A 27,973-nucleotide genomic window follows, 5' to 3' on the forward strand; every position below is an offset into this window, starting at 1 on the left:
GTACTACCCGGACCCAACGCGGACCCGACCATTACTCAAAAGTTGGACCTGAACCCGGCTGGGAAGACACAGACCCGACACCCGATCGCACAGCAAACTGCTATTAAGTCAATAAACAATTTGCGGGAAAAAAAAATCCTTTAACCGTAAGCCTTCTCCCTGACTGTGATGGCTACATTCCTCCTTGCCAATAAGTTTCCATCCATGTTAGGTTGTTCCTCTCTCTTGTCGACAGAGAGAGCCTTCTTAATCCACTCATTATTCCAGCTTTAAAAGTCTACTTGCTGTTACTGTCGGTGACGGATGACTAATACAACTTCACAGTTTGTTTTTTTTGTTTTTTCATGTCGAGTCAACTTTGACTGTTGCGTTTAACCTACAATAACTTTTTGTTGGTTGTAATAAAGACTCGGAGCATTTATTTTTTTGCCAAAAAACAAAAACGCACAGAACAAGAAGTGCTTTACACTACGTGTTAGATAACAGGTACGTCTCTTCAGTTTTGTTTCAGCTTTTTTTTTTTCAGATCACTCATGAAGGAATCCATGATCACTGTCCGCTTGCAGTACTACATTAACTCCACCCGCACTCTGCTTCTGGCAGCTGACGTAACGTGTTTTTTTTTTTTTTTCAGCTTATTTCCCGCTCAACGCTTTTCTCATCCTAATTTTACAAACTTTAATGATCACTGGCGGGTGCGGTATTCTCCAATCGACTCGGGTATTGCATACACTGTTAAACAGACCCGGGAACTGAAGTAATAGATTGGGACCCGACCCGAACCCGGCTGACCATTTAAAATATAGACCCGAACCCGTACGGATCCCGGGTCGGGTCCTCGGGTCCTCCGTGAAGACCTCTACCACAGAGATACACTAAAAACAGAGAAGATGAATTGGAGCATGCGCATAAACCTTGCGTGATGTATACAAGCCCAACACAACAAGAAAAGGAATCGAATTGTATGTATAAGGAAAACACAGCCAAAAAAGGTCAAACGCATATGTATGAAATATATTGAACACGCCTAGAGGAAAAACTATTTAAAGAGGACACAGAAAACATTCTGGAGATCTTTTCTGCAGAAAACTTCTCGGCTTTATTCTCATTTTGTAATAAAGTCTATATTCTGGCATCAAAACCCCAAGACTTTGAGAGTGATTCTTCATAGAAAAGGCAGAAGCCACCACATGTACGGGGCCTTACTGTGATTGTTTTTTTTGTATGACTGTGTAGAGCAGATCATTGAATGAAACACTTTCCACATGCAGTGCAGTGATATGATTTCTCTCCATTGTGGATCCTCTCATGCCTTTTCAGATGTGATGAATGACTAAATCTCTTGTCACAGTGTGAACATTTATAAGGTTTTCCTCCAGTGTGGATCCTCTCATGCATTTTCAGGTCTCCTGCCTTTTGGAATCTCTTGTTGCAGTGTGGACACTTATAAGAGGATCCATATTAGAGATAAACTTTGTGTTTTCAGGTCTCCTGATGTATTGAATATCTTGTCACAGTGTGAACACTGATAAGGTTTTCTGCAGTTTGGATCATCTCATGTTTTTTCAGATGTGCTGACCGACTGAATCTCTTGTCACAGTGTGAACACTTATAAGGTTTCACTCCAATGCGGATCCTCTCATGTCTTTTTAGGTCTCCTGAATCACTGAATGTCTTATTGTTGTGTGGACACTTATAAGGTTTCTCTCCGGTGTGGATCCTCACATGTGTTTTCAAATGTGTTGACCGACTGAATCTCTTGTCCAATATTTCTAAAACACTTATAAGGTTTTTCTCCAGAGTGAACACTCTCATGCAGTTTTGTACAAGTAAAAGTCTTATCACACTCAAAGCACATGTACTCTCCCACAGCAGTGTGTATTTTCTGACCTACTTTCAAATTTTGTAGACGCACAAAACTGTTACCACACAAATTACATGAATGTGGCGTCTCCTGTGAATGACCTTTCAACATTTTACAGCATTGATCGCATGCGTGCTGCTTCTCTCCAGTGTGGATGTCCACGTGATCATTAAGGTTTGCTGGTTGTGTGAAACTCTTGATCACAAGTGAATGATTTCTCTCCAGTATGATTTCTCTCCAGTAACTCCCATGTGACACGCAAGACTTGTTTTGCGTGTGAAACTCTTTCCACACTGAGTGCAGGTGAAAGATTTCTTGGCTCTTCTTTTCTTTAAATTTTTCAGTTTGGTTTGAGAGCAACTCAAATATTTTTCTTCAGTTTTGACGATTTTTCTCCTTAACTTCATTTTATTCTTCATTCTTCTCTTTTTCTTCAACTCTGAAATAAAAGTAAAACTTGGCATTAATAAGTGGAGTTACTAATAATATTACATGATTATTTCTTGGTAATACACATTTGACAGCTTGAGTTGGGAAGCATACAAAATTTACTTTTATTAACATCAGTAACGTGCAATATCTAATTTTCATATAGAACATTAATATATTCTACTCTTACTAAATGTACCATTATTCTTCTACAATATTATAATCACTGAAGAAACTTTTTCTTTTGTTTTATAATAGTTATTTTATATTTTCAAAATATAAAGCAAGTAGAAATGAATGATTAATAAGCCTATAAGTGTTCCTCTGCTGCTATCAACTGGTCATAGTGGTAATTTGATTTTTAAAAAAAATTTGACATAAGCACTTGTCTACCACAAAAATATATTTTGATATACATTGTTTTTTGTCCCATTAAAAATTTAATTTAAACTGGGGAGCTAAGCCATTCAGAGCTAATTAACAAAATTTTAAAATGTTTGATAGGGAGCCAGTGCAGTGTTGCTAGAAACGGGCTAATATGGTCATACTTCCTGGTTCTAGTAAGGACTTTAGGTGCTGCATTTGGACCAACTGTAGTTTGTTTATCAAGCGTGCAGAATGCAGAGGCACGACTGGTCTTCAACGAGCCCAAAAGAGCCCATGTCACACCTCTGTTCGTCTCCCTGCAATGGCTGCCGGTTATGGCTCGCATTAAGTTCAAGTCACTGATGCTTGCATATAGCACAGCCACAGGCTCAGCACCCACCACTCACTTTTACGAATCTACATTCCCACCAGAAGTCTGAAATCCACTAGTGAGCGACGCCTTGTGGTGCCATCACAGAGAGGCACAAAATCACTTTTAAATTTGTTTACCGTTCCTGGCTGGTGGAATGATCTTCCAACCTCTATTCAGAATGCTGATTCCTGGAAAATTTTCAAGCAACACTATCTGACTTCATCTTAAAAAAATGAAATTCTTCTTATATTTTCTTTAATCTTTCCATCTAGCTTGTACTTATTTGAACAATGCTTAAAACTTGGTATTACAAGCACTTCCTGTGTCTATTTGCCTCAGTAAGATGAATCGCTTGATGTATTCCCCAACTGTAAGTCGCTTTGGATAAAAGCGTCTCCTAAATGATTAAATATAAATGTAAATCTCACAGCAGCCATATTCATTCTGCGGAGTTCAAATGCGCTGTGCAGTAACAGTGCCGCAAAATTAACATCTCTGAGTATACTTGTTCTGAGCTCGTTTGCTGACATTATTGGTCCTATCAGTAAGCCAGTAATGCTCACTCAGACAAACAAACGTAGTTGCTAATTGTCTTAATGACAGCTGTCAGTGTGAAAATTTTACACATTTTGGACACAGAGGGACCATTATTCAAAAGCACAATAAATGCACAATATGTAAGATTTTTTCATTAAAATATCCAAAAACCACTAGAACAGTGTTATACATTCTGCTGACTTGTGTACTTACATTATCCCAAATGTTTCAAAGAATGTTTAAATCCAGATAAATTAGCAATTTTAACTAGTGTAACGGAACATGTCATTGTGTCGCCTGCCAATGACATCAAACACCTTTGATTTCCGGTTTTATATTGTAGAAAACATGGAAACCCCAAAAAAGCTTTAGTATGTTATGCATTTTATTAGACAGGTGATTAACACACAGACTAGCATTATAACAACACTTCAGTACACTCAAATGTCTCTAGTATGATAAAAGAGCACTGCTTTTTCCTACATACTTTACGCGTTACTGGAAGAAGTGGAAGCATAGTTTGGCATAATAAAAGCTCAGTTGCTTTCGAGCCATGTTTCACACTTGTCTCTCATTAGCAATCGCTCCAGCGTCCTCGTTTCACTTCCATGACTTTAAGCCACACCCTACTTCATTCTACAGTGACCTTAATAAGTCTTTAATATATTAGCTCATCCATGAACATGATTTCCTTCAGATTGCATCGGATGTGAGGATGAATACAACAACTGCCATGATTCCACACTCAACCACGGCATCATCAAACTATGCCTTTGTTTCTTGTTTGTTTTGAATATGTGCCCTCTAGCGGCAAAAACTTACATATTGTGCCTTTAAATATGCCATGGAGGGATATATAAAAGATTTTAAAATAAACATGTAAAAAACAAAAAACACAAATCCCAAATGTAAGAAATTAAAATGTAAGAAATGTAACAAATTGTATTTGATGTAAATTGTAATCTTTAGTTAACATTTTTATCACTGAATTCAAATGTACTCACCCACTTCCTCCTTTTGCTACATTATTAAATCATTTATGTATATTACAATATATTATATGACACTGTAGATTGCTTAAAGGGATAGTTCACCCAAAAATTAAAATTACCCTATGATCCCCCTCCCCACCTTTAAGCCATCCTAGGTGTATATGACTTTCTTCTTTCAAATTAATACAATTGTAGTGACATTAAAAGTGAATTGGTGATATTTAATAGTCCAATAAACTGCATCCATCCATCATAAAAAAGTCCTCTAGACAGCTCCAGGGGGTTAATAATATCCATATTTAAAACTTTGTAAACCGTAATAGCTTCTGCTATCTGTCATACTTGCGTTCACGAGAGAGTGGCATTCCAGTGGATGATGCAGGATGTAGTGTAAGCGCTAGTGAGAATATATTGTTTACAGCAAAGGAAAACCAATCTCCTCTTGGCTTATATTGAAATCCTTCGACACTTTTCTTTACAAATCCTCATTTTGTACTTCTAATTCATGACCAGTGCTTTGTTTTGCTCTCTCCTCTATGATTCCATGTTCGTCACTTCTTACCAGAGCTTATGCTATGCCTGCATCCTACGTCATCCGCTTGAGTTAGCGGTTAGCGGAAGCTAGAAATTACGGTTTATAAAGTTTTAAATATGGATATTTTGCTTACAAAAGCACATTGATTCGCTTCATGAGGCCTTTATTAACCCCCGGAGCTGTCTGGAGCGTTTTTTTATGATGGATAAATGCAGTTTATTGGACTTCTATTGGACTATTGAATATCACCCATTCACTGCCATTATAACGCTTGGAAGAGCCAGGACATTTCTTTTGTATAATGCTGATTGTATTCGTCTGAAAGAAGAAAGTCATATGCACCTTGGATGGCTTGGATGGAAGGGGGGGTAAATCAGGTGGTAATTTTCATTCTTGGGTGAACTATCCCTTTAAACCTCATCACAAACCTCATATGCCTAGCAGGTGCGAACAACACCTTACGCTTCGGTTTTCAACTAGAAGTTCCATTTTGCATCCATATTGCAAAATGCATCCTCTGGTTAGCACCCGTTCTTTTACAACGCAAGCAAAATAACCACATAGCAATAATAACTACAAAGCAATTAATATCTGTGCTCTCTAACTACAGCACATACTCATAACATAACATTTTGACATTTATACTTCTGTGATAGAAGTTTGGAGTTCCATTGTTCCTAAACCATTTGTTAACATTTGTAAATCAACTGAAAAATCATACAAATTAATCATCTCTCTCATTAATTTCATTATTCTTTTATTCATCGACTCTTGCTTTCTCATTAACTTCAGAATCTCTTTTGGTTTGAAACACATCTTTTGTTCTTCCAGTTCTTTTTTTGGCCCGCTTGCGACGTTCCGTCTTCTGCTTCCTCTTGTCCGTCTTATTCTGGTAGCGTTGAAATCCCTGGTCTAAAAGATCGTAAAAATCGTTTTGTTCTGTTAGTAGAGGATTGATCAGGAAATTGCATATAATTTAAGTCAGATAAACCTTCAATACAAAAGCACACAAAATCGCTCAGGTCTGAATAAAGTGAACATAGTTTCCTCACATGCTCAACGCTGCTGAACTGTGTTGGAAAACACCAAAAAAGTGCTGAACCTGATGAAAACAGCCCGTGGAACTGTGTAAAATGTGTTTGATGCTTGTGTAAATATGTGAAATACAGTGAACTGTTGGCCTCGCATCAGAAGACTCGACAAAATGAACATGTGCTTTTGATGTCATCAATGGTAGATCATCAAAAAATTATATTTAAAACAAAACATCTATAAAACAACACATCAAACAAAAATAAAGGTTACTAAAGCCCCGTTCACACAAAGCATGATAACGATAAAAATAACGCTATTAGCGTCCACACCAGGGAACAATATCATCTGTTTATTTATTTTAGAACTATATCTTTATCGTTACCGTGCTTGGTGTGAACGGGGCTTAACGGAAACAGCCATCTCATTCAATCTCACGTGTGGAGGAAAATATAGTTTATCAGGCAATTAACAGCTTTATTGAGAAATTTCTACTTCCCTTCATGACAGAGTAAGCAAATTAAATTAAATTACAAGCAACAGATTTGCATTTAAGTCAACTGAACATTATATGACAGTCATAAGAAATAACAATGATATCATTCATGAAATTATAAATCAAAACCAGTTGAATCTACTGGTTTTGAAGATGAAGATGAACTTTTTTCACTGTGAAAACTTTAGATAATGTTTCTTTGTTATGCTGCTTGTAATGGCTGGTTAGAACAGATTTATCCAGATGATATTTTATTGTTTGATGCATTATTGTGTCATATTTGGTGAGAACGCAGCATCAGATCTGAAAATGCTGGATCTGAAGATGATCTACTTACTGTGATTGTTTTTTTGTACGTTTTTTTTCCATTCACTGAAATGCTTCTCACATGCAATGCAGTGATGCGGTTTTTCTCCAGTGTGGATCATCTCGTGTCTTTTCAGGTGTCCCGAATTACTGAATCTCGTCACAGTATGAACGCAGTGTGAAGGTTTTTCTCCAGTGTGGACAGTCAGGTGTAGCCTACCTTAAGGTTTGCTGACTGTGTGAAACTCTTCCCACATTGATCACATGTGTACGGTATGAATTCTCATATAAACATAAAGAGAGTGTTTGCTTGTCAAACTCTTTCCACACTTGAGTGCAGGTGAAACATTTCTTGGCTCATCTTTTCTTTAGAAATGTCTTTTTTGTTTGATGATTAGAGCTTACAGCTCATGAAAGTCAAATCCAATATCTCAAAATATAATATTTACATTTGAATTTCATCACTTGTACGGTTTCTCTCCAGTGTGGATCCTCTCATGTGTTTTCAGGTTTGATAAATGACTGAATCTCTTGTCACAGTGTGAACACCTATAAGGTTGTTCTCCAGTGTGAATCTTCTCAGTCATTTCACACTCAAAGCACATGTAATCTCTCACACCAGTATGTATTTTCTGATGCACTTTTGTGCACATTTTGTGGAAATTTTATTGCTTAATTGCTGAATGTAAGATCGTTGTGGGAGGAGCTTCACTGAACATGAATGTCTGTGTGGAAGAAGCAGATTTGCCAAAATCAACAATAAAATATATTTTTTTTACTAATTTGCACATTTAAGCATTTATGTAAGTTAAGCAATGTTCTCCAAATTCTATATTTCAAGATACCAGAGACTATCAAAAATAAATCCAAATGTTGTCTATTTGTAAATCATTACATTACTATATTAAAAGAAAAAGCATCAACACAAAGAGCACATCAATTTAAAATGATAATTCAGTAACACGGCAATCACATTCTATGCAATTCTGTTTTCTGTCTTTCTATTGTTAAAATCAATAACCATATTTTATTTTTCATTATGCCTTAGTATTAACATATAAGAAAATATCTGTCTAGAAATATAGAAAAGAATACAATGCAAATTCTTCCAAATATAAATAACAGTAAGAATAAAAAATTAAAGCATAAACACAGGTATTTGATGACACCCATCTTTAACAATTACAGGTAAATAACTACACTATATCTAAATAGTCTGATATTCTAACAACTACATTCAGACCAATTAAAGTAATTTATTAACATGTTATAGTTTTATATGTGCAGTAATTGACAGTGATCATAAAATCTTCTTTAAACAGAAAGAGTACCACAAAGCAAAATTGTAATATTTCTAGTGTATATATTATAAATCTCTTCATATTTGTGTAGAGATTTAAAATATCCCACATGGCATACGGACTAATTAAGGTAACATTGAGCCTATAGTGAGCCACGTGAGACATCCATACATAAATGTTAATATAGCAAAAATATATTAATCAAGTGTGACACTAAAATCATTTAAATATTGCTTTTTGGTGCTCTTTATTTGGAGATGTTTTATGGTAATTTTTTTGTTTCTAACATGTGAAAGATCTAAATTACCTCATTGCAATGAATTTAGTTTATAGAAAATCAAACTATTAAGATTAGACATTCATATTATGGTGCTCCATGGCAGCAATTTACTTTAGTGTTTGTTTTTGTATTATTTGTTTTATACATATTGTGAAAAATAGGCTTTTAGCGTGTATCAAACAATCAGGTTCTAACAGCAAACAATCAGAGTAAATTGAGATGATCTGCTGATGATCCTGAATGTCGTTGAATGAGCATTTACTAAACGAACGTATGACAGAAAATTGGGCGTACGATCGATACTATTCAAAACTTGCAATCAATCAATATTGACGTGAGCGGTGGATATGATCAAATCTCACGTCAGGTCTCAGCTTGTGTATGCAAGTTTTTGACTTAGCCTGATCCTGCCTGCAGCATAGAGAAACTCAGAGAATTGTATGATGACAGCATTTTGTTCATTTAGATCAGGGGTGTCAAACTCAGTACCTGGAGGGCCACAGACCTGCAGAGTCTATTTCCTACCCTAGCTCCAACACACATACTATGTAGTTTTCAAATAAGCCTGAAGGATTTGATTAGCTGAATCAGGTGTGTTTAATTAAGGTTGAATCTAAACTCTGCAGGGCTGTGGCCCTCCAAGAACTGAATTTGACTGATATATTACAAAAAAAGAGGAAACCAAAGCAGTACACACATCACATGAATTAAGTTAGCTGCTATCTGCAATTGTTCAGCTTAATAATGATAATTTAATAATTGTTAATTTATGATCCACCTTATTAGTAGCTTGTACTTGCTATCACTGAAAAAGACCACTGAAAAACAGGCAAATCAGAACATAACACCGTCTGTGACAGTCGGGATCACTACGCCCCCAACATTTGCATAAAGTCTACCTGCCCATGTTCTAGGCCAACCGAACCTACACAGCTGAATCTACACAGCTGAATCCTCAGAAGTTCTGCAGGTATTGTAAAGAAACAATCGAGGACAACAGCAAAAATGGCATTTCATGGAAATAAATGTTATGTTCCAGGCTGTGCAGGGGAAGTGAAGTGCAGGGATGAGTTGGTGTCTGTATTCAGAAAGGTACGGAGAGCAAATAACATGTTCTAATAAGATAATGCAAGCCACTAAAGGGACATGGTTAGCTCCTTGCTAGCGGTAGCCTGTTATACTGCAATACATAATATTTCACTTAGCACATAAACAGAGTAAGGAGAGATGACTGAGGATGATGGCGAATGATTTACAGATCCTGAGCACCACTGGCAAGCATCTGATCTTGTAAAATGTGTGGTAAGTACTGCCACTCGATAGTAAAAACAGAGTACGTGTGATCACGAAAGCGAAACTATAACTTGAACTTTTTTTTGACCACAATATCATTGATATTTGTCTGAGAGGGGCATTTTTTAATCATTTTGAAAAAAGGGCAGGGGCTCGAGCCCCCAAAGTCCCTGACCTGAGTAACTCTCTGCATGTCCCTGTTCAGGTGCCACGGAACACGTGCTGTTGGAGCCATTATGTGAAGTTGTCATTTTTGGGTTTGGCACTAGAGGGCGTATTATTTTTGAGTATTTAAGTAAGGGAATGATTAGTGACCGGTGCGTAAATGGTAGGTCAAACAAACTTTTTGACCGTGTCGTGCCGGGCTGTCGATTGTGTAAGACTATGCTTGTGGCAGTTTGTCTGGAATATAAAATATTTTGTTTGAATGAAGACCAAATTTGTTTAGGTTTATTTTTATTTTTGTTATTTGCAATGCCAAACGGTATTGACAGGTATGGACAGTGCAACAAATTTTATTCAAGGCAGAAGCACGCGTCAAAAACAGACTCCTAAACCATCTGCGTCCCTATACGTGCTATTTTACAGATTAAAAATAAAAGAGTAATAAAATATAAGGTAAGGTAGTAAATAAGTGTAGAATAGCACTGCGTGTTTGCTTATGTGCATCAATCCGAGTGTAAACAGTGAGAGATATTCAGGCAGGTGAAAAGCATTTGGTTAATGGTGAATATTGTCCTATCGTGCTTCCTGTTGCCGAGCCCCGCCTTGATGTAATGATTGACAGTTAGGGGGCGTGCTCGGCTCGGAATGCATTTTCAATTCCACAATGACTTAAACTATATTCATCGCGGGGTATTTAATGAAAATGAAATTGAAACGTCATATATGTAAGTGTCAATGCATTTAAGAAAAACACAAGACATTTAAAATCACAATTTTGCTACCCTTTTGCTGCACCTTTGGCTCAGAATGCATTTTGAAACTCACATTGTATTTTGCTACAATTATCCCGTGGTCTCATGATGAAAATGCAATCCCAAGTGTCCTACCCCTAAGTCTAAATGCATTTAGGAAAAACAGCATTTAAATGATAATTTTGCTAGTTTTTGCTTGGACATGTTAAACATCTAATCAATTTGGGTAATGCATTTTCATTTTAATTTTGCAACTTATAAAAGCTTTAAAAATGTTTTTAATTTGCATAAAACTAGTGTAGAAACTGAACAATTGAATTTAATTGAATTTTCATTTTACAACAAATGTTGCACATATGGAATGGGAAAATGTAAATTTAAATACAGAAATACATTGCCATTTTATATATTGCATTGCCATGTTGCATATTACATTTCAAATTGAATTTAGCTACACATATGCTTCCATATGAATGGGATTGCCTTGATACTACTAAACATAACTTTGATTCATTGTTTCAGCATTTTTTTTAAGTTTACTGGGAAAAGTCTATATTATAGTACACAGAAAAAGAATATGCACATTTGATTTCATACAGTACATTTATTTGTGTATCAGTGTTACATGTAAACAGAAAAAGAAACTAATTGTTCAGAGCGCTTGAACATATTTCATAGCTTTATAGTTTTGAGCAGGGCCAGCCCAAGCCTTTATGAGGCCCTAAGCAGAATTTTATTTGGGGGCCCCTCGGTGCCGCCAATATGACTGTTTATTGTCAAAGCTCGATTATTCACACACTATAAATCTAACACACCCATTATCAGTTTTGTTTGTTGTAGCTGTGTTGCTTACATCATACCATTGTCTGCCTGCATGTTTTTACCTTTCTGTGGTTTTGAACAACAGTTGCAAACTTACAACAGTGGTCAGGTGTTAATTTTCACTTTAACATTCAAAGTCTTTGGCTCGGTTTCACAGACAGGTCTTAGACTAAACCAGGATTAAGCCATAGTTCAATTAGGACATTTAAGTGATTTCTATAAACATGCCTTAGAAAAAAAGCATTACAAGTGTCCATCATAAGACAAAACAAAAGCACTGACATGTTTTAAGATCAGTCAGTGCAAGTTTCTTTCAGCTGAAATAGCTCAGATTTACATTTTAGTCTAGGACTAGGCTTAAGCCTTGTCTGTGAAACAAGAAACCGGGGGTTAAAGTATTAAGTGGCATACTTAATGTGCTGAAAAGTAGCTAAATAAACCAGCAGACAATGCATTTACAGAACAGAATGTTATTTTAAAAACAAATATTAATCGAAGTTGTACTTTTATTACAAGTCGTACTTTTTTTTATAATAAATATTAAACACAACAGTAAGCATCTATATAAAACAACAACTTAATTTATATCTAGCTAATTGAGGCATAATGATATTGGAATATAATAGCAAAAATATATACCCAGGAAAGTTATGGCAATTTTTACTGATCTGACCAGGGGTGCATTTCCAAAAAACAACTATGGTCGCCAGTTCTGTCGTTACAAATAGAGTTCAGTGGAAATAACGACCATAGTTAGCTAACAATGGTTTTGAGAAACGCACCTCTGATTTGTGCCACAAAACCCCCATGTTGAATTTGTCCCCCTCCACCCGCAAAACACCATTGATTTTAACCCTTTGAGCCAGAGAAAGACGAGCTCCGAAAAAAATAAAAAGACGCGCTCTGTGCTTTTCATATTTCATAACTGTTCAGTGTTTTCAACTAAATACAGTTTATTTTAGGTTTCAGACATTTAAATACACTTCAGTTAAGTAAAAAAACAAAAAGAAAAGACATTTAGTTTGTTATAGGCTATAGGCAACACGATGATTTATATGGAAAGCGGCAAAAATAATCCTTTCAATTAATGGACGACGTGGTTTATTCCTATCAAATAGGCTACACATTTACCATAAAGTTTACTCTGTTTTTCTCCCAGCTGACTAACCACTTACTTTCATGTATTTCGGGAGAAATAGGTGAATTTACGTGATGTTAATCCGACAGATCCACACGGCAGCGTCCGGCGCATATTATCAAATGCTCATTATTGTGCCTGCATGACACGTCGCTATGGAAATAATCAAATGATATGCATAGAATATTTAATTATTTAATATTTCACTTTTGTAAAATTACCACTGTCCATTGACATATATCACGAATATAAGATAAAATAAACGGTAATTTTTAATGTAGACTACTCTTGGAGGCCCTCTGGTGGCCATGGGGCCCTAAGCAGCCGCTTAGTTCGTTTATGCCTTGGGCCGGCTCTGGTTTTGAGAGAAAAAGCTCACATCCTGAGAATTGAGCCAAAGGGACTCAAGGTTTTTGTTTTTAAATAACAAAAACAACCAATAAAAATACCAAATGGATCAGGAGTAACAGTAAGAGCAGTAATACATTTAAAACCTTAATAACATCCATCCCAACACAGTACACAATTTTCCAAATTTTAAAACTCATAGAAATATGCTGCCACAAACAGGATAGACGTTTGCATTTTCTGGTGAGGCAGCTCTTTACTGTGAATTCTTATATGATGTTCAAATCCTCGTTTACATGTGAAATAACATCAGACAGAGCATGCTACATAAACTCTTGTCCAGACCCTTGTCATTTCTAGGCTGGACTACTGCAAAGCTCTTGTGGCTGGACTTCCATCATGCACAATCAAACCTCTACAAAGAATTCAGAATGCAGCGGTGTAAGAGATGGGTTGTTTTTTGTGGTACGCTCAACGGATGAACATTTAGAGACTGGAAGTCTATTGGGGGATACATTCAAGGTTGCAACTGGTGCAAAACAACATCATTATCTCCTGAGAAAGAACAACGCGTTTAGGACTTGGTTACATCTCGACGTTGAAATGTACTGGGTGCAGACTTCTGGCACAATATAGTTATTGTGAAACCTCAGAAATATTGCTGGTTCATCTTTTGTAAATTGACACAAAGTGCACCCAACTGAGAGGGGGATCGAGCCTGATCAACTTGCTTTCTCTCTCACTTGGAGTGTTGTTCTTAACCCGCACCTAATTTTGAAGTATAAAACATGGGGTTTCTTTCAGTTTCAGTGGAAGCTCAGCCGTGGGTTAAGTATACGTCGCCCGGCATTCTCGAACAGGTGTTGGTCTTCCCCTGTGACTGAAACGAGCTCCCCAGTCCACCAAAGAATGAAGATGACAGCACAGTTCTGAGGTTGCATATTGGTTATAATATTTTGCTTGGGGTTTTAGTGTATGCTCAAGTTAGTGTATTATTCATTCACGAATATTATCTTTAATTCATTTATTCATGATCATTCTGATATTATGCACTGTTTTATTATTATCTTTCTTGAATGTGTTATGCTTTGATTATCCTCATTATATGCATTTACTTATGATCAGTATCAGTATTATTGATATCAGCTGTGTGTACCAACAATAAACAGTTGTAATTGCTTGATTAGTATGGTGTACGGACCTTTTAATTGGCACCTTCTCTTGCCGAATTAGCACCTCACTGGTCTCACATTAGTTTTGAAAACCAAAACAGAAACCATACTAAAACAAGCGGCATGACTGGTCTTCAACAAGCCCAAGGGCCCACGTCACACCTCTCTTCATCTCCGTTCACAGGCTACTAGTTGCAGCTTGCATCAAGTTCTAGACGTTGATGCTTGCATATAGAACAGCCACAGGCTCAGCACCCTCCTATTTCCCACTCACTATTACAAATCTACATTCCCTCCAGAAGTCTGAGATCTACGAGTAAGCAACCCCTCATGGCACCATCACAGAGAGGCACAAAATCACTTTCCAGAACATTTTCGTTTCACCGTTCCTGTCTGATGGAATGATCTTCCCACCCCTATCCAGAATACTGATTCCCTGACAATTTTCAAGTGACAGCTAAATACTCATCACTTTTGTCACTACTTGACCTCATCCTAAAATAAAAATGTTTTCTCTCTCCTTTAATCTTTCCCTGTCTAGTCTGTACTTATTTGAACAATGCCTGAAATTTGGTATTACGAGCACTTCCTGTGTCTGTTTGCCTCTTTGAAATGTACTGCTTGATGTATTCCCAAATTGTAAGGTCACTTTGGATAAAAGCGTCTGCTGAATAAATGTAAATTTATACTCTATCCATACTGAAAGCATGAACTAACATGTGCTTCTTAAAGGGGTTATTGAATGCAATTACAAGTTTTCCTTTCTCTTTGGAGTGTTACAAGCCGTTCATGCATAGATAAGATTCCTAAAGTTGCAAAGACTAAAGTCTCAAACCCTATAAAAGTTAAGACTTGTCCATGCCCTTCTAAAACGGCTTATTTATACTCGACCCCACGTCTATGTCACTGTGTGAGAAGATTTGCATAACACCGCCCAAATGAATACGCAAAGAAAGAGGGCGTGTTGCTGCCGCTGACGACATGTCCTGGAGATGCTGTTTCTTGTGAAAGCGAAACTACTTTTGGTTTGGGCTTCCAAAAGAGGACACAACTAGAAATCAGTGGTTAGGTTTTATTTACAACACTGTTCCAGAACAGTACAATGCAAATATTTGAGTGTGCAGCGCATTTTACCTGGGAGAGTAGCCTACAATGCTAGCTGTGTTTTGAGCAGTGTAGAGTAGCGCTTGTCGTTTGTTGATTCTCCGATCACAAATGCAGACAAATGCATGTTTTTTGGAGCAATGCAATGCGACGCATAAAAAGACAGTACAAGTCATTATAATCAGTAATCATGTCCCCACTGGATGCAACAAATGCCTCGTTTATAATGGGTTTCATTGTTTTCGTCTCGACACAGCGTCACAATACGGTAAGGAGCATAACATTTCCGTCACACGCTTGAGGTATTCGGCCAATCACAACGCACAGGATAGCTGGCCAATCAGAGCACCACAAACACATTACTAAAAAGAACATTATTTTGTGTATTTGGTGTAATGCAATGTAGGATATCAGAGACTGAATCAGACCATTTTAAAATGCATCAGAACATTGAAACCTGAGGAGCTGGAATGCAGAGAGGCCTTAAGGAACAGGACGTCATAAATCTAGTTGGAAGCAAGCAAATCCCAACTAGCAAGCCTTTGTCACCAAACAACTTGCAACACTGAAGAAAAAGAAACACTTATTGATAATTCCAATTCAAGAAGGAGACTGTCAAATTTGTTGCAAATAATCAAGACTGATGGTCAAAGAGATGGCCATCACGGGTTCCACGATTGTATTCACAAGCTTCCTTAGACTGACTTCTCCCCCACATAGAAGACAGACCAAACCAACATTCCTCTCTAAAGAACATGCATTCGTTCTCCTTAGAAAAGTACATTTTTATGTTGTACCCACATATCATGTTTTAATCAAATAATATGTATGTCTTTTTAATCATTATTGAATAGCTCGAGCATTAAAGATAAATATTGCATATTTAGTATGTATGAGCTCGAAAATTCATGCTGTGAATGTTTCTTCCAATCAATTCTTTGTCAAATGCATCATAGTCTTATTATGAAATCATGTTCAAAAAGGTACATTCTGCCAAAGCCTGTAAAATTCGGACCATGTGACTGATAACAAGCTGATTTATGATGTAAAGAACACACCCTAGCTAAGCAAGGACAGTTTCTGATTGGTCAAGACCTCCAGATGGGATGTGTCCAGAAGCGAGTTTAAAACTCTTGTCCGCTTTCTCCTCCCTCTTACTTTTTACGCTGCTCTCTGACTCTCGTCTCTGGTCCCTCTCACCGCGTGCCCTGGCCCACGTGCCATAATGAGAAAGAAAACAACTTAGTCTCGTTACATCATTTTTTTTATTCTTTTACTTTAGTTTATTTTCTTCCCGTGGAGTTTCGTGTTCTAATGTAAGTTTGCTACGAAGCTAGCTCCGACCCGCTTCAAACTTCAACCAGAAAGAACTCCGCATCCTCAGCCAACGCCCAAGAGACATCACTTCAAAGACTACTGAACTTCCAGCCAATCAGACACTTCGGGAAACCCCCTGTCTGCAACGAGGACACAACCCCGTTACACAGGCAAAGCAAGCAACACACACCTCCAGATTCTAACAGGTTCTAATTGGTGTATTTAATATAAATTTTAGCCTCATTGAGAAACTCAAAGCGAGGGTTAAATAAGTGATTGATGGTTGTTCAGGTCTATGCAATAGCACATATTGCTGTGAACTTGGGATTTCACATTTCCATTCTCTTAAACTCATTCTTTCCTCACTCTCTCTCTTTCTGCAACGTGTGAATGTGTGAATGCTTGTGTTCATGTGTTAGATTAGTTTATGTCTTAGGTTTATATAAATAAAATCTGATTTATATTTTAAAAGAGAAGTATCTTGTGTTTTCTGCTCACAAGTTAATGCCTTAATCTGTCGATTTCGTTACTGTGCTATTTAATAGTGTTTTCACTATATTTTGGATTTTAATATCCAGTACAGAGTTTGTCATACGGCTCGTTCAGTGAATCGCCGTAACACTGATTCTGTTCAAATCCCTATAAAATCATAAATGATTCCCTTTGAGCTAAATTAAACTATATTAATATTAATGTAATAAAACCCTTACATTTTTTATTGGTGGAGGTTAATATTATATGTAATAACCTTACAGCAATGTCATATGACCCCTTTAAGGTTTGATTTACGTGTGAAAGCATTTCCACACAGAGCAGGTAGAAGGCTTTATTCCAGCATGAATTAACATGTGACTCTTAAGGTTTACATTACACGTGAAATTATTTCCTCACTGAAAACAGCTGAAAGGCTTTTCCCCACTATGAATTCTCAAGTGTTTCATAAAGCATCCTTTATAGTTGAAAGATTTTCCACACTGAGAGCAGATGAAAGGCTTTTCTGAAGTGTGAGTTACCAAATGATTCTTAAGGTGTCCTCTCTGTGTAAAACTACTTCCACACTGAGAGCAGCTGAAAAGCTTTATCCCAGCATGAATTAGCATGTGCTTCTTAAGGTCTGCTTTACGTGTGAAAGTGTTTCCACACTGAGAGCAGCTGAAAGGCTTTTCTGAAGTGTGAGTTACCAAATGATCCTTAAGTTGCCTTTTCTTAGTAAATCTCTTTCCACACTGAGAGCAGGTAAAAGGCTTTATTCCAGCATGAATTAACATGTGATCCTTAAGGCTCTCTTTACGTGTTAAAGACTTTCCACACTGAGAGCACCTGAAAGGCTTTTCCTCACTATGAATTCTCATGTGATTCATAAGGCTTCCTTTATGTTTGTAAGTGTTTCCACACTGAGAGCAGCTGAAAGGCCTTTTGACGTCTGTTATTTGAATGCTGGAACTCACTGATTTTTCTCCATTGACATCATGATCTTTCTGATCCTGATGTTTCTCCTCCTTTTTCAGATCTTGTCTTTCTTCTTTCAGTTTCATCAGGCCTAAAATGAATAAATGAGAATAAACATTAAATCAACATTCATGAATGTAAATGTACCCAAATTAGCCCAAAGGCTAGTTTTCATTGGTAGTCCCTTTGCCAGATGTTATTAGGCCAAAAAACTAAAAAACAACACAAATGAATGAAATTATAAACATCATTAATATTCACATTGTTGGTTATGAAGAAGCCATTTATTAAAATGATGCTTAAATGTGTTAAATGATGTATATTTCTCTAATAGATTGTGGTATTGAATTACACTGATTTGATGTTCTGAATGAAAAAACAGCTTGACCAAACAAGGTTTTCTATGTTGAATTATGCTATCAGCTTTAGCTGCACCTCTAGTTACTGTTTCAACCAGAGGAGGAGGAGCTAAATCTTAATCTTATAAACACACATAATCTAATAAACTAAACAAATTCCCTGCCCACGCTACATCACGAGTAGGGATACACAGTTTGTGCGTGGTCTGCTTGGGAGCGGGTCGGTTCTCGAGGGGGCCGACTATCCGCATTGTGAGCAGCTTCCACTGCGTACGCTTCGCTCCCTAAAAGCTCTCTTTGAGGAGGGAGCCTTCACTAGCGTTCCTCGTGGTGCTGGCCCCGCTTTCACCGAGGCGGAGTGGTGGCTGCATTCATGGGAATCACAGATGGATCAGGTGGAGGGAATGAAGATGGGCGAGCCCCTATCTTCTTCCTTTCCCATTAGATCCGCCCCGCGATTTCTTCCTCACTTCCACCGGGCACGCTCTGAGGAGTGTGTCTGTGCATGTGATCTCGCGGTTCTGGTCCCGCTGCTGCTGAGGCACCGCGGCGATTGAGATTGTGGGGATTTCACATGGATCTGGCAGACGGGCTCGCCCTATCTCCACCTACATTCCCCAGATCTAGCTGCTGCAGCTATCTTTCTCCGAGGAGATTGATATTGTTTTATATCTGAGTGGCTCGCGTGTTGCCGAGGCAACGTGTGCATTACACAGGTTGTTAAAGATTCAAGAAATTGAAAACCTTTATCCACCCCATAAGTGGGTGTTTTATTTTCTTTCACCATATGTTTTATTAAATTATGGTGTACTATGTCTAATTATTTGAATGCATAAAAACAACTTAGTTTATTCAAATTTATTCTAAAAATAGCCTTATGAAATGTTTTATTTTTCCTCAGAAATTCTGTGTTCTGTATCTGGTTTTCAAATGAAGGCATAAAAAAATAATTTAATCTTTAAATTATTGAAAATCAGAGTGTATGTATTTATTTTGGCAAACAAAGGGGGTTTACTATTAAAATTAAACTTATTTTGACGGGTTGCCGTAAATACCTTTACAGTTTTGTGTGTAGAATAGATATGACGCTAGTTTTACTCAAATCAAATGGTAAAACGCTCATGGAGTGACTCTCAGAGCAGTTCTGGAGATATTGTTCATGTGTTGATGTCCTCATTTAGTGAGACGGCAGATGCTGAAATCACCGCGAGTGTCACGCACGCTTCAGTCTGTGTTATAAACAAAACCGTGCGAAATAGAGAGCAGACTGCTCCGTACGCGTACGAATCGCTCTTGCAGGTGTCAAACACTGATCAATCTGCGCGTCCGCCGTGTCGCCGTTTCTAGTCGAACACACCTAGTGCTGCAGGCTTATTGGCTCACTGACGTTGATGAGATTAACTCCTTAGGTATCGAAATTTGGTACCGAAAGACAAGACGTTTTTCGATACTCGGTGGTATCGATGCAATTCGGTCGGTGCCTAAAAAGTATCACTCTCGATATCCAGCCCTACAAATGCCTGCAGAGGGCGCCGACGGCCTGGTGACGTTTCATTTTACCGCATGATTAAATGACATTTAAATCCATTAAATTGTAATATTTGGCCACATACAGAAACGTTTATTTTGAAATTGCGATGTACAATGCATTTAGACATAGGCTGATGTATTCTCCTGTGTTGGCAAAGGTTTATAAATTATTTACGTTACGAATCTAGTGAGATAATGAACCCTGTTTTCCCAGATGAACTTTAAGTAATTCAACACAGCATATACAGATGAAGAGTTTAGCCCCTTTCACACATTCAGTCTTTACTGGTAAATTACCGGTAAATTATCATTAAGAGATCATGTGTGAATAGGACCTTTTTAAAAATCCCGGTAAATGTGTTCTGGCAAACATATCGTTCTTATGGAGATGGCATGATTACTCTGAGCTGTTTACAAATCTCCGCTGCATTTTAATTCGTTTTTCTATGTAAATATGCGCTAGGTAATATTTTATTACAGCCGAGGAAATTCAGGGTCTCACCAGCAATCCTGAAAACTTTCTATTCAGGGACCATAGAAAGTGTATTGACTCAGTGCATCTCAGTGTTTTATTTATTTATTTAACCTTTGTTTAACCAGATAAAATCAGTTGAGAACAAGTTCTCATTTACAACTGCGACCTGGCCAAGACAAAGCTAAACAGTGCGACAAAAACAACAACATGGAATTACACATAAAAATAAATAAACATACAATCAATATACTGATCCATAAAAAAAAAAAAAAAAAAAAAAAAAAGTAGAGCTGTCAAAATCATCAAGGACTCAAATTTGCTTCCATCTGGTAAGCGCTTCCGTAGCCTGATGGCAAAAACTGAGAGACTTAGGAGGAGCTTCTTCCCCCAGGCCATCAGGCTCCTAAACTCTAACTCTGTGTCATAACATCACATGACTCCATGTAAATATCACTATATCAATAAGTTATTCATAATTTTTTCTACCTTGTATTGCTGCTATTTAAATACCCTGTTTTACCCTGGGTATTACCGTGTAACTTTTTTGCACATTCTTTCTTATATTATTAAGTCAACAACATACTGACCTGCACATTTATATTTATTCATCTTTTACTTTATTCTTTTTATTTTTTCTACTTTTCTTTTTCTTAATATTTATGTACATTCAGTGTTTTGTATTCTATATAATTGCACTGTCCTTGGAGCGGACCTGAATTACATTTCACTGCTGGTTATACTCTGTATAATTGTGTATGTGACAAATAAAAATCTTGAATCTTGAGTAATCACACCATCTATCCAATCGGCACGAGACAGAACCCCTATAAATAATCAAAGCAGCCTTACCTTCATCATCTCTAGTCTTTCAGCATCCCTCCACCACCCCGACTCCTCACCTTCAACCCGTTCCTATCCCAGCGCGGGGAGAAGCACTCGGGTGGAGCTCTCTCGGTCCAGGCTAAATGCCAAGATCAGACCCCTCTCCCCAGGGGGAGTACCCCGGGCTCGGGAGTAATTACTCAGTTCGGAGCCTTCTCCCTGGACAGCACACCAAATACGCGTAAACTTTACTCAGTTTATTATATACAAGTGTGAACTCGTGAAATGGACATCTTTGACCATTGCGCCTCGCAGCTTTTTTAACGTTGCGCTTCTCCATTCATCAGGACTGCGACTCTGCAACTGGATACTATTATGCGCATCTCGTGTTTATAAGAGCAAAAAAAATCTGATTGGCTAGTAATGTTAGTTTGGTTGAGAGTGAAAGCTGTGCTCCTCTCATACCATTGGTAGGCGAACACATGGACTTGAAAGTGATAATTTTTTTTTTAAATGTAGGATTTTTTTTTCCCGCAGCCAAACGCTGCATGCCAGAGATCCGGCACAGTGCCGGAGAACTTAAGCCCTGCATTCGAATTTCATATTTAGAAATTCTTTTAAACCAAAAAGCAAACTATGCTCCCTTTGAACTGGTTTTCTTTAAAATACAAATCTTGTGTAATCCCAGGCTATCTGTAATCAGAAGCATATTTAAAACTTGAATATAATTTAATTTCATGTGTTTCATAAACACATAATTCTTTCTGGATCAAAATCCCCCATCAAAATGATACATTTAATTATTCTAGCTGCTGTGAGAAAAGGCTATAAATGATCCGTCACCTGCAGGATCCTCAGATGCGATATAGCCTAGTAGCTGCGACACATTCTTTATGTTTACAGACATGACATAATGACGCAGTGCCATGCTCGAATTTCCCGCAAAAACCTACCCATACCACTCAAAACATTATTATAAGCTAACCGTTGTGAATCAGGCTAAAGTAAGGCGGTAATTTTGAACACTGGCTGGTTATGTACTTGCTCAAATATTGATTTTGGATCATTTAAAAAAAAAAAAAAAAAAAAAAAAAGAGTTCCAGACTGCAGCTTTAAAGAAATCTTGCAAGAAGATCAGGGCTGCATTTCCTAAAAGCATCGTAAGCCTAAAAAGTTCGTAAAAATGATTGTACGACTGATCTTAATATTACGGTCTGTTTCCCAAAAGCATCGTAACTTAAGTAGCACTTGAAAATCATCGTAGATCTACAAGTACTCTGGAGTAGGGCTATATTCGATTTTTCATATCATGGTTATTGTGGCCATAAGAATTTGCAATATCGATGTATCGCAATATCTATAGAAACCAGTCAAATAATTTTTTACTTTGTTTATTGAGTTTTTCCTTTTTCACCCAACGAACATAAGGATACTGATAAACGCAGGGCACAAGACTCTGGCTTTCTCTGTCTTCTTTGGAGCTCCTATGAAATAACAAGAGAGAAAATACTGTCAAGTTCAACAGTATGATGAATAAATATTAATGGTAACACTTTACAATAAGCTGTCATTTGTTAACATTAATGTATTAACTAACAATACATTTATTACACCATTTATGAATCTTTGTTAATGTTAATTAACTGCTGATAAAATGTTAAAACTGTAACTTGAATGCAATGTAAGTCGCTTTGGATAAAAGCGTCTGCTAAATGCATAAATGTAAATGTAATAAAAACACAGTCGTTCATTGTTCCAGTATTAATTTTGGTAGGCATTTTTGATTTAGTCTTAGTCTTTATCTTGAGACGAAAATGCTTAATAGTCTTAGTCACATTTTAGTCTTTCATAGTTTTAGTCTAGTTTTAGTCGACGAAAAGTCATTGCATTTTTGTCAACTTTTAGTCATTACTTTTAGTCAAACTGCAGTTACCAACATTTATTTTGGTAGCTATTTTATATGTAGTATTCAAACAAAAGTAGTCATCAATTGTTCTCTCTTTAGACCAAATCAATTAAGCTTAGTTATGAGAAATTTGAATCAAGGATTGAATTTGGAAAAACTGGAATAAATTATATAAATTATATTTTATATAAAAGAGATATAAATTAAACTCATTTTTCAGATACAGTAGGTTTACTTAACAAGTATACATTTATTTAACATCTTTTGTTGGTTAACATTTATGACAGATAATTAGGAATGCTGTCCATTTAAGACGGAAGGTATGCATGTAATAATAGCCTACTGACATACATTCAGTTTTCACCCACCTGTTTAAGCTCACTTAATCCATAACGGACTGTATTTCCGTGAGATACTCTACATGATAGACATTTGGACTGCTGTGTGTGTATTTGAGCACTGAGAACTGATCGCGCGCTGTATGAGAACTGAAGAAGTGGAGCGTGCGCGAGAGAGAGCACTTCTATTAGCGCATTTCCGCCTATCGCACCTTCACTGACTTTAAGTTAATCGACAATTAATTGTGACCGTCCACTGCGGCTGCCATGCAAACGCACCTTATCCAATGACAGAGAAGCACATTTTGAAAGACAAGACAGTTAACTTAGCCTATAAGATATATTTTGAATGTCAGGTACTGTGCGTCATGTGGTGCGACCATGATTTATATTAAAATTAAATAATTTCCTTAACATGCTTTAACATTTTTTTTAAATGTTCTCAGTAATTGATGTGTTTAGAAACAAAGTATTTGCATTTAATTTGAGTTTTTATAAATAATGATCTCTTATTTTTGTTCTATAATTTTAGAGTTGCCTTCTTAAAAGTTGTTAACACTTATTTTTTTCCTGCAAATTGCAAAAAACTGATAAAAATGTTTTAAAAATGCCATTCATTTAAGCATACTGTAGCAGTGATTCATGTCTCAACCATAGAAATTAGATATTTTAGTTTTATTTTAATACAGTTATTTCTATTATTGGTCGCACTACATGATGAGTGGTCGCTCCAAATGACAAACATACCTTATATAAAGGCTGCACGATTAATCGAAAAAAAAAAAATCACGATCTTGATTCATACATAAAAGCGATCTCATTTCTAAATGACGGCGATTCACTTCCGTGTATTTCCCTGCATTCAGATCATGCTGCATTCACCTGTTATTGACCACACTCACACAATAACAAAACACTATTAATTTACCAATCAATCATAAATCTCGATCACTTTTCTCCTCTTCCTCATTGGCCACGTTCCGCTGTCACTCATGTGACGTGTAACAAGGCGGCAGACCTAAAAGAAGTCAATAGGCGCGTTCGCAGAATGATCACCATATTACATCAAAGTACCACGAGAGCAATAAGAAAACAGTCGGATCCTATGCATTCAAATCGCTCTTGCGGTACTTTGTTGTCATACGGTGATCATTCTGCGCAGCGCTGCTTCAACGGGGCGTCAGCATAAACGCTTGACGGAGGGCGTGTCTGAAGCTTGGTTCTGACCAGAGCCGTTGAGAAACAGAGTTGCGACGCGGTTTGATCTCGCCGCCGCGCGGTCACGTGTTCATGGAGCTCTCAATAGTTTTATATATATATATATATATATATAAAAAATACAAATACACATCTAAATTAAATGACTGAACAATTAAAAAAAATTAATAAAAGTAGTAATGTAGGAAGTCAGCGTCAAAGACTGGGGAAAATATAGGGATAAATTGACAGAAAGAAATCTGTCAATGACTTGCTGACATGCACGAAAACCAGCCATGTAGCTATTGGGCCCGGAAAAAACGTCTCTACACATATTATACAATAATATATATTATTATATATAGAATTTTATATTATATTATTATTATATATATCATTGAATCGGATTAGACCATTAGCATTTCGCTCAAAAATGACCAAAGAGTTTCGATAATCTTCCTGTTTAAAACTTGACTCTTCTGTAGTTACATTGTGCACTGAGACCAATGGAAAATGAAAAGTTGCGTTTTTATAGGCTGATATGGCTAGGAACTGTACTTTCGTTCTATAATCAGATGTGTTCTTAACTGCTGCTTTCTCACCAATGCCAGTTTTTGTTGTTTATTTCGTTATTGAGATAAAAGCGTGCAGCATATATATACACATTCATCCAAACACCACTCAGCAGCTTCAGATTCGGCTGTGTTTGCTCTGAACCTCTTTCTTCATCTCTTGAATTGCATCCAGGAGGGCTGAATTACAGTCTTGGCAACAGCGCAACATTGGTCAAACCGAATTATTGCAGGCTCTCATATGACATTAGGACATATGAGATGAAACAGATACTCGACAGCAAATGTGTCAACAATTTTTTAGTTTCGACGTTGTCGATAATGTAGGCTAATCGTTTCAGCCCTCTTGTGTACAGATGTTGTCAAAACTGTCCCTGTTCACACAAATCCATGAAAACTACTAAAAACACTGCATTATGCTGACAGGCCAGTTGTTGACAATGTCACTCCGTAAAGAAACACTACACATCTATAGGCTGAACATGTAATACACATGTGAATGATGTTACTGTCTACAGGGAATCTGTAGGTATCAGCACTTCAAATGTAATACTTTTAAAGGGGTCATGACCTGCATTTATTATTATATAATGTTCTTACATAGAAATAAATGATGATTTTAGCCTCAGATTTGAAAACTATGTTTGAAGGGGCGTGTCTGTGAGACTTCAATGTAAACGCCCACTGCTGTGACTGGCTCACATCTTTACAAAGGAAGTATTACATGTGGAACAGTCTCAAATACTTTTGCGATGTTTTTATTTTACAGTTTCAGCTGTCATGAAAAGTTGTTATAACGTTATATGTAGATCCACTCCCATCACATGAAAGGTTGCAGTGATGAGCACTAAGCAGATGACAGTCTGTTTGATCTCATCATTACATCTCATTTTCTGCACTCTCACAAAATGCTTTTATCATAACTAACAGCAAACAATGTACTGTAAAAGGTTTAATCTATTGTGTCGTGTAAGAGAACCATTGATTTATAATGGTTTTAAGTGTCCAGGTAAACTCTCGCTGTGTGATTGACAGCTCCAGCAAACAGGGTTTATTTCATGACTTTCTGTAATTTAATCATTTAAATAACAAATTATATTCATGCTATTAGGAGAAACAATGTTACACTTGGTCCCTGGCTTGATTTGCTAACACACACACACACACACACACACAAATAAAAAAAATTGAGACAAATACAATCTTGACTGAACTTGAATAATTTCACATCAGAAATCACAGATCACAAATCAGACATTAGACTAAACAAGGTTACTTACATGTTGTGACAGTGCTGTCAGGATTATATCTCAAAGTAAAAGTCTGTTTGCAAAGGCTGCTGCAAACTGTCACTGATTTACACTGAAATGTACCGAACAAGCAAATAATGCTCTACTGAGACATTCACATGCTTGAAAATAATCACAGTCTTATAGCGACTTTATACTTAAAATATGGCTTTTATTAACATACTAACAAATTCAGTCCCATACGCTCTGAATTCAACACAGTTTTATGATTCCAAAAAGCAAAAAATAAAATCTAATAAATAAATCTTCTCTGTGTCGATTCAGTTATATTTCCATAAGAACTTTGAAACTTGGAATTGTAAGTTAAGGTCTTATTTTTACATTAAGGATTTGTGGATATATCACAAACAGTCATTAAAGATGAATGAAGAATAAACACCAACCTCCTTGTTCCTCCTGTTTTATTCTGCAGGTTTCTGGTTCCTCCTGTTTTATTCTGCAGGGTTCTGGTTCCTCCTGTTTTATTCTGCAGGGTTCTGGTTCCTCCTGTTTTATTCTGCAGGGTTCTGGTTCCTCCTGTTTTATTCTCCAGGGTTCTGGTTCACTCGTGTCCTCCTCTCTCTCTTCTTTAACAAACACCATCTTCACAGCAGAAGATCTCAGTTCAGATGATACTCTTCCAGATATTCCTGCTTGCTTCAAAACTTAGACACGACTATGAGGATGAGAATATTACAGATATTTACTGACCTGATTCAAAAACTGCATTTTCTATTTAAAGAAACAACATTTCTAACAGTTAGTAACAAAACAAAATAGAGCACGGTGAAACTAATCTTCTTCCTCTGAGGTTTAATGGTGTTTGGCAAACAAGTGTCTGTGTTTTAGCACCACCCGCTGGACTGGAGTCGAGAGGAGGGAAAATAATACAGTGAAAATTACTTAGCTGTTCTGTCTCATTTAGTCATATCCACACTGTTTTAAATAAATGATTGAACAATTCCGCTTTAAATGATTCAATATAGTATTTCACTAGTTTGTTGTTTCTGGTTTTTAATTTTGTGCACAGGTGTGTTGGACAGCGGGTAATAGTATAACTGGGGCCCTCTCAATGATCCACAAAGATATACTGATAATCCATAATATTATCATGATGAAATGACAATTAAATTACATGCTGTCAAGGAATAACAAAGAAAGAAAGCTGCAGGAGCCAGGACAACTTCTAGCTATTGTTTTTTAGAAGAACGGTAAGCAAAGCGTTCTTATCTCTTTGCCACAGTAGTGTCAAAAATACCAGTACTGAGTGAATATTTAACTTGTAAATATGTGATGTTACCAGTCTTTCTTAAATAGATAAAGGCAGCTGCATTCAAACAGTGTCATACTGTCACGAATCCGGTTTATGAACTTCCGTTCACTCACCACCAGAGGTCATCCGCTCACCACATGA

General features: G+C 36.9%; 1 protein-coding gene across 1 annotated transcript; it reads right to left on the minus strand.

Moving 5' to 3' along the window:
* Window positions 1–795: 795 nt before the first annotated feature.
* On the minus strand, window positions 796–27,302 carry LOC306858225 (uncharacterized protein; the record flags this gene model as incomplete). The annotated part of the gene is made up of 4 exons (XM_079398653.1): window positions 26,964–27,302; window positions 18,071–18,162; window positions 5,872–6,008; window positions 796–859 (listed from the first exon to the last, which is right to left on the minus strand). The coding sequence occupies exons 1-4, from the start codon at window positions 27,160–27,162 to the stop codon at window positions 796–798; spliced, it is 492 nt and encodes a 163-aa protein (XP_079254779.1). The 5' UTR covers window positions 27,163–27,302.
* Between the last annotated feature and the right edge of the window lie 671 nt (window positions 27,303–27,973).

This window comes from Barbus barbus (genome assembly GCF_936440315.1).
Source record: "Barbus barbus genome assembly, chromosome: 3".
Taxonomy (NCBI): Eukaryota; Metazoa; Chordata; class Actinopteri; order Cypriniformes; family Cyprinidae; genus Barbus; species Barbus barbus.